We start from the raw sequence: 7,537 nt of genomic DNA, 5'->3' as shown, positions 1-7,537 counted from the left end.
CCAGTTTGGACATTTTCACTTAGGGGTGTGCTCACTTTTGTGGCCAGCGGTTTAGATATTAATGGCTGTGTGTTGAGTTATTTTGAGGGGACAGCAAATTTACACTGTTATACAAGCTGTACACTCACTACTTTACATTGTAGCAAAGTGTCATTTCTTCAGTGTTGTCACATGAAAAGATATAATAAAATATTTACAAAAATGTGAGGGGTGTACTCACTTCTGTGAGATACTGTATATATATATAATTGTTTTAAATTCTTTTTATTGGATATTTTATTGTGCATGCTCATTTACCCTGTTTTTACATTTGGATTCCTCTATTGTCATCTAATGCTCTTCTAAAGTCAATTTTTAAAAAACACTAATAATTTAATGACACTGTTAAATGTAATGTATTGCAAATCTCAAATATCCATACTGCTGTGATGTATAATTCACATTTAGATTCACATGCACCACTGAAAACTGACCCATGTTGGATGGATTGAGCTGTCTGTCCGTCTCCAGACGGAAGGTGGTGAGTTTCAGAGCGTGCAAAACACTTTCTAATCTGCACACTCGTGCGACCAGCGTTTCACACTGTCTCCACAGCAAACCCTCTCCTGTGGCACTCAGGGCCCGGTGGATGCTCACAGGACTGATGGGACGCTGAGAGGAGCTCCCATCTGAAGAGTTCACTGGCAGCTGATCTGCAGACGCTCCCAAAGAGCCCAGACTCCTCACTAACTCCTCTGTCTGCTGCTCCGCTGTCTGAAGACGCCGCTGTAAGACGGAGAGAGACTCCGGAGCCGTGACCCCTACACTCAGGGGACAGATCACTGACCTGGACATTACTGAGAGAGAGAGAGACAGACAGACAGACAGACAGATAGATAAACAGATAGACAGAAAGACAGACAGAGACAAAACAAAGTATTGTTTAACCTTAATTATACCTAAATCGTAATTTAATGACATTTAAATGTTTTTGGTCAGGTAAAAGCTCTGCAAAAAATATAATGGTATTAACATGGAAATTTAAATCAGTGCATCGGACAAAAACTCACCGGTACTTGACGTCGGTGAATCTCATTAACAAAACATTTGCATTTCCGTCACACGCTGAGGCGTTAAATAAACTGTTTGTTTGTTTGTATTAACTGAATGCAGAGTAGATTTCATTTGTTTTTATCTGTTGTTGTTGCTTACAGTGAGCCCAGCACTTCCGGCTTAGATGGTTACCGTGGAGACCGTTCCCTCTCGTGCTCCGTTCTAAACTCCAGCCATAGCCAAAGAAAACGAAACTAGAGTGGGAAAAAATGCTTTGAAAGGAAACATTAAGGAAGCGGGACGAAGTGGCCCGGAAGTTCTGATCTGATTGGTCAGGTATGCGACTATACAAATTAAAAGTTTAATTTGAATTCTTCACTGTGTGTGTATGTGTGTTTTAGTAGCGTTCAACGTTTCTCAAAATCATTATTCTGGTGTAAATGTTTGTTCATACTACTGCTGAGAGAACGGCCAGGTCACGTGGGGTTTGTTACTTTTCTCATTTAAAGCGGAACTAACCACAGTCGTTATTATTATTATTATTAATGCCAAGGTACCAAAGATAAAAGTACATAAAATATCAATATTACTTACAAAGTGCTGACATTACATGCAAAGCACCATTTATACATGTATATAACTATAAACAAATAATACAAAACGAAAGCTTTTACAAAATAAAATCACAGTCGTTTGTGATGAAAGGACATGGGATATTAGTCTATAATTTTACAGCGATTGATGCGCCAGATATTGATGTACATGAGAAATCATTTATCAGATTGAAAGTTTTTAGCACACAAGTTTCTTCTAAGGAACGTAAAACGTCTTAATATTTGAGCGCAGCTACATGGAGTACTGATTGTTGAGCCGTCGAGCGCCCCCTTGAGGAAGTGAAATTTTATCATACATAGCTATTATTAATACGTAGTAAATAGTGCCGCCCAAAAATATTCTGTTTCCTTGCACAACACGAAGTATTGTTTTGACAAGAGACGCACAGACGCTTTTGAGAAGTGAAAATTGTCAGTTTTATTTATTTGTATCTTAAGCCTTCTTAGAATGTTAGAAAACAAAACATTTGCCATTATACTGAGGACAGTAAGGTATTTATTGCAATATAAAATTGTACCAATATATATAGTTTTACATTTTAGAAATAAAAGGATGAATCTCTGTAAAATAATGTTGGTCATATTTCACCCCAAAATTAAACGAAAATATAGTCTGACTATTTCGCATATAAAAATGCCTATTCCCAAGACCATTATTTATTTAGATTGTGGCATTTTTAAATACACCGTTTTAACACTGATACCATTTAAAAATGTGTCCATGATTATTTACTAAACATAAATAAAAATAAGACTTCTTTATAACAATGAGAATTAATTATATATACCTTTAATGTTGGGGTGGAATAGGACTTTTCTTCATGAGATTCATGCAAGATGACTGACTATCTGTCTTGGCAGCAGATACTTAAATACACTTTGAGAAACGCTGTATGAGGCAAACAACCACACCAAAGCCTCATCAAACCGTTCTATCCTGATCTAGAGGTAAGAAAAAATATTTCATCGCTTTTGAATCACCACTGAAAATTAACTCAATTTTTAAAAATTATCCCAAGTAAGTTCTGCATCTTGTTTGGATGAATTAAAACTTTCCCCTGAAACAACAGCCGATAACAGAGAAAAAATAAAAGATGAAGCTCATGTAAACGACTTTGATTCAAGTTTTCAATTCATTTGCAGTGTGTTTTAACAGGACTTCCCAGCAGCAGCAGAGTCGGAATAAAGCACCAGCAGCCCTTTGTTTTGAAGATTATTCCTCATGCGAGTTATGAGATCTTCTCGTAGAACAGGAGGTAGGCTTGGGAACTCTGCACTTTGGCCTCTGGAACTGGATGGAAGCTGCTGTCGCTGATGTGAAACCATGATCCTTTACTGGCCTCAGCATGACCTGCTACCAGATGATGGTTAGAAATAGATAATAATCAAAATGTCACTTTATTTCCAACTAAATGCAATTTGCATAAAGCACACACAAACTGATTTTCCAGCCTCCAACATTAATGCATGTTCACATAAATCTATAAAGGACATCGAAACCTCCGACTCAACAGCACAGATACTCACAACCAGCATCCAGTCTATTTTCTACATAATTGCGCGTAGAGGGTCGTGATTTGACATAGGCTGTATAATGTCCAGACCGCATGGTGCCACTGTGTTCCACTATACCATAAAGACTATACAGCACTCGCATCTCGCCCTCCTTCACTCCCTAAAAACACAAACACACATCTGGGTAACAGGGTTTGAGGCACTGCTGAACCAGTTTTGAGTGAGTTTACTGAACCAAGAACCCAAGGAGTGATGTAAGGATGGATACGTGATGTGAAAACCAATGATCATTTGCTCACCTTGCAGTTTAATGAGCAGAATGGAGTGAGATCCAGGATCTGAGGGAACTGCACATGTCTGTTCACCTTACAAACACTGTACCCAACCTACAGGCAAAGAAATGACAAAATAAGTTTATGGTGTTAAGAGATCTGACAGAGGAGGAACAAGGTGTTTTACCTGCTGGAATCTCTTCAGGTGGAGCGTGAGCACTGCTGGAGGATCAGAGATCAACATCTGCTTCAGAGCATCTCTATAAACAGCTTTCTTACCTGACAACAACAACAAAATCCGTTTAGAAGCTCTGTTTTCACAATTGAGGTTTATAATGAGGTTTCCAGGGGCGTGGGAAGATGTTTTAGGTTGGGGGTGCAGTACGCTGTACTGCGGGTGCGATAGAGGCTATTTACACTAAGTGAAAATAGCAGTATTTTTTAGTGATATGCTATTTACACTAAGTGCAAATCGCTATAGATTTTATTTATACTATTTTAAAATAGCAGGATATTCTGCTAATTACTTATTGCAAACAGTGGCAATTATCTGCACCTCAGCATTGTAATACATTATAAAACAGTATGCAATAATAACTTATTGAGTGTAAATTTTAATTAAAATTATTAAATGGATGCCACCTTATTGGGACAAAAGCCCTCTCTACACCTACCCTAACCATACCCAATACTTTTTCAACTTTTTGATTATTTCCTTCATTTTTATTAAAAATAAATGCTTTTCTGATGTGATTTGAAATTTGAAAAGGGAGAAAAAAAAGTTCGCCAAAAGGCAGATTCGAACCCGGGTCGTATGAAAAGGAGTATGACACACGTTTTACCATCTACGCCACTGAATCTGACGATCAATGTCCGTCTTTTGTAATGTTGACAAGCACCATCACACATTGGTGAGTGGAGTTACTGTAAATAGCTTCTGCCAACAATGCGGGCTATTTGCACTTAGTGTAAATAGACACTCCGATTTTTTTTTTATTCCCAACAGTTAAACAGTTGCCCACAGAAAAAAACAGGGGGTGCTGCAGCACCCTCAGCACCCCCACTTCCCGCACCTATGGAGGTTTCTGAAGTGTTGCGTTCAATTACTAAAAAACAGCTCATTTCAGGAGATCCAAAAAAAACTGCACAGCAGCAAATACGGGTAAACGGTGTACAATGATTTTTGGTCAATTTAAAATATGAAAGTGGCCCGGCATGAATAAAGCCCCATGCAATAATGTGCTCCAGACAATACCGAACGATATTTTAATATATTATTACATTATTATAAATTATAAATATAAATTTTATATACTTTAATGTATTTAATGATTGCAAATAAGATACAAAAAAATAGCTGAAACATTTATACTGCTAAATATTTAAATTTGCATAAAAATTGACACAAATTAATTTGAAGTGGAAGAATAAATATTTGTATTGTAACTTGTAGTGTTGGTTTTTCTAGAGATTAAACCAAAAACCCATTAAAAGTTAATATTTCCATTAGTAATAGAGTCTTTGTTCTTTTTGTCTGGATGTCTCAGCAGTGGATATATGTAGAAATCATAATATGACAAAATAATCACAATATATAATTTTTGGCCAAGTCATGCAGACCCAACTGTAGAACAAAAGGAGAAAAAACAGTAAAAAAAACTAAGTAATATCTTAAGTTCACTTGCATGTCATGCAACTATCAACCAATATCATTAAAAATACCAGTATTATTAAACTGGAGAAATACTAAGTAACTCAAAATCCCGGGGGGGTTTCAAGTAAATATTTTATGTCTAAGTGGTTCAAGCTGACAAAATGTTTGTGAACCCTAGATTGGGCTGTTTAAAATGGAGACAAGAGTGAGCCAAAACAGCTGTTGATATGGTAAAAGTTGAGCACAGTACCGTCTGCGGCTTTATGTCCAGACTGGCGTTTTGTGCAGGTGACACACATCAGTCTGTTGTTCTCTGTGAGATGTTCCACCTCAGTGAACTGATACAGACAGGACTCCACCGAACACTCCTGCTTCTCTGGTGCCGTCCTGCTGGCCAGTGATTGAAAGGCCAGCTCAGGGTCCTGATTCACTACTGTGTATTCCTTCGCATCGTCTGAGGCCTCATCTCCATTCTCCATCTCACTTTCTGTTTTTAGTGACAGAGTATTCAGTTCTTCTGTTAACCGATCCTCTTCAGCACAAAGCTGGTCAGCAGCATCATCTTCCTCAATTGCATTCACATCTTGTGCTTTTTCTCCCTCTACAGACACATCTTCAGAGGCCTGGTCTTCAGATAAGGCGTTAAAGCGGTTGTTGACAGAAGCAGCATGTTCTTGCTCGGATTCCTCGTCATCTTCATCCTCATTTTGTGAGAGAGCAGGAGGTTTCTCAGGGCTCAAATTCTCCTGGCTGTTTTCGCCTGCTTCTTCATCAGCGCTGCCATTTACTGATAGACTCTGATTGGAGGCATCCGGTGGATCAGTGCTGCTATCCGTGCTCTGATTGGTCAGAGCGTCCAAAGTGACTTTACTGCCCAGTTTCTGCTGACGTCTCTGAGTCTATGGACACAAAAGTAAAAAAAATACATCTGTATCGCACATGGTCTGGATTCTACTTTATAGTATATACTTTACATATTTACTCAAAATTCACAAAAAAAATTAAGAACAGTGGAGGCTAAAATGTGCAATTGTGCATTAATCGGCCAAAGCAATTACTAATAAATGGCTAAAATAAATGTAAAAAAAAAAAAATTTTTTGCAATTTAATTCTGGCTCATATCAAGGCAAAATATACATAATAGGTTTCAATGAAATTTAATGGACCTTTATTTTACATTATATTTACCCAAAATTAACAAAATAAATTATGAACAGTTGGTGCTAAAATGTCCAGTAATCGGCCAAAGAAATTACTAATAATTGGTAACATTTATTGCTATTTAATTCTGGCTCAAATAAAGGCTATATACAGATTTGTGAACAATATTTGAGAGAAATAGGCCTTTTGTGTACATAGAAAAAGTCTTAGATCGTTGAGTTCAGCTCATGACAAATGGGGGCAAAAACAAAAGTGTTGCTTTTATAATTTTGTTCAGTGTACATATATATATATATATATATATTCAATTAAATTTAATTAACATTTTAACATTAATTTTTACATACGCAAAATTCACAAAATAAACAGAACAGCTGGAGCTAAAACGTCTTGTTAAATTCCAATGACATTAACACTAAATGTACACATTTTGGCAATTAAACAGCCTGGTTGATATATAATATATATACACACACACACGAGTACCACTAATTATAACACAATTACAAAGACATTATAATTCCCACTTTACTGACCATCTGAACTAGTGTGTCTGTGTGTGTGTCTTCACCTTGGCTTGTTTCTTGGCCTGTTTCTTTGCTTTCTTCTGCTGGTACTTGCTTCCTGTTCCTGAAGGCATGTCTTCATTCCCATTGGCCAGAGATGCTGTGTTTTCTCGGTCTCCATCATCACTGACGCTGCTGCGATACTGCGTGACTTTCTTCTGATTCTTCTTCCTGTATGCCTGGAGGAAACACTCAAATCAGATCATTTCCCCAGAATATTCACATGAGGGATAAAGCAGCTACATGATTCTTACCTCATCAGCTACAGGAAGAGAAAGATCCAGAAACATCTCTGTCACCAGAGACACAGTTCTGCACTCTTTACACATCACTGTGCTGCTCATCTCTCCACCAAACACTCGGTCCACAAAGTTCTTGGGTGCACCGTTTCTCTCGTACTCTGGTGAAAATTAGTTATTAATTTTAATGTTACTCCTCCTGTATAATTAAGTTAGATATATATACGTGACCCTGGACCACAAAATCAGTCATAAGTGTCAATTTCTCGAAATTGAGATTTATACATCACATGAAAGCCGAATAAATAAGCTTTCCATTGATATATGGTTTGTTAGGATAGGACAATATTTGGCCGAGATACAACTATTTGAAAATCTGGAATCTGAAGGTCCAAAAAAAAAATCAAAATACCGAGAAATTCACCTTTAAAGTTGTCCAAATTAAGTTCTTAGCAATGCATATTACTAATCAAAAATAAAGTTT

The 7,537-nt window shown here is 37.2% G+C and overlaps 2 protein-coding genes across 6 annotated transcripts in view; both read right to left on the bottom strand.

Annotated features, from left to right (window-relative positions):
* LOC107745175 (coiled-coil domain-containing protein 150-like) overlaps positions 1-2,516 on the bottom strand; it is a 15,663-nt gene extending 13,147 nt beyond the window's left edge. For all 3 annotated transcript variants that reach the window (XM_016559022.1, XM_016559023.1, XM_016559024.1), the window contains exons 1-2: positions 2,435-2,516; positions 474-836 (exon numbers count right to left, since the gene is read on the bottom strand). In XM_016559022.1, the coding sequence (XP_016414508.1) occupies positions 474-834 (361 nt within the window). In that variant the 5' untranslated portion in view covers positions 835-836; positions 2,435-2,516. The remainder of the gene's footprint in view (positions 1-473; positions 837-2,434) is intronic.
* The window catches only part of LOC107745176 (ubiquitin carboxyl-terminal hydrolase 16-like), a 16,549-nt gene continuing 11,215 nt past the window's right edge, over positions 2,204-7,537 (bottom strand). For 2 of the 3 annotated variants that reach the window (XM_016559026.1, XM_016559025.1), the window contains exons 11-17: positions 7,069-7,214; positions 6,820-6,993; positions 5,338-5,986; positions 3,621-3,712; positions 3,461-3,547; positions 3,174-3,321; positions 2,204-3,000 (exon numbers count right to left, since the gene is read on the bottom strand). In XM_016559026.1, coding sequence (XP_016414512.1) covers positions 2,876-3,000; positions 3,174-3,321; positions 3,461-3,547; positions 3,621-3,712; positions 5,338-5,986; positions 6,820-6,993; positions 7,069-7,214 — 1,421 coding nt within the window. In that variant the 3' untranslated portion in view covers positions 2,204-2,875. The remainder of the gene's footprint in view (positions 3,001-3,173; positions 3,322-3,460; positions 3,548-3,620; positions 3,713-5,337; positions 5,987-6,819; positions 6,994-7,068; positions 7,215-7,537) is intronic. The other variant, XM_016559027.1, reaches the window with a different exon arrangement.

The sequence above is a fragment of the Sinocyclocheilus rhinocerous genome, unplaced genomic scaffold, assembly GCF_001515625.1.
Source record: "Sinocyclocheilus rhinocerous isolate Xijiao unplaced genomic scaffold, SAMN03320098_v1.1 scaffold257, whole genome shotgun sequence".
NCBI classification, from domain to species: domain Eukaryota; kingdom Metazoa; phylum Chordata; class Actinopteri; order Cypriniformes; family Cyprinidae; genus Sinocyclocheilus; species Sinocyclocheilus rhinocerous.
The sequence above is the reverse complement of the archived record's forward strand: the minus strand, read 5'-3'. Positions and strand labels throughout refer to the sequence as shown.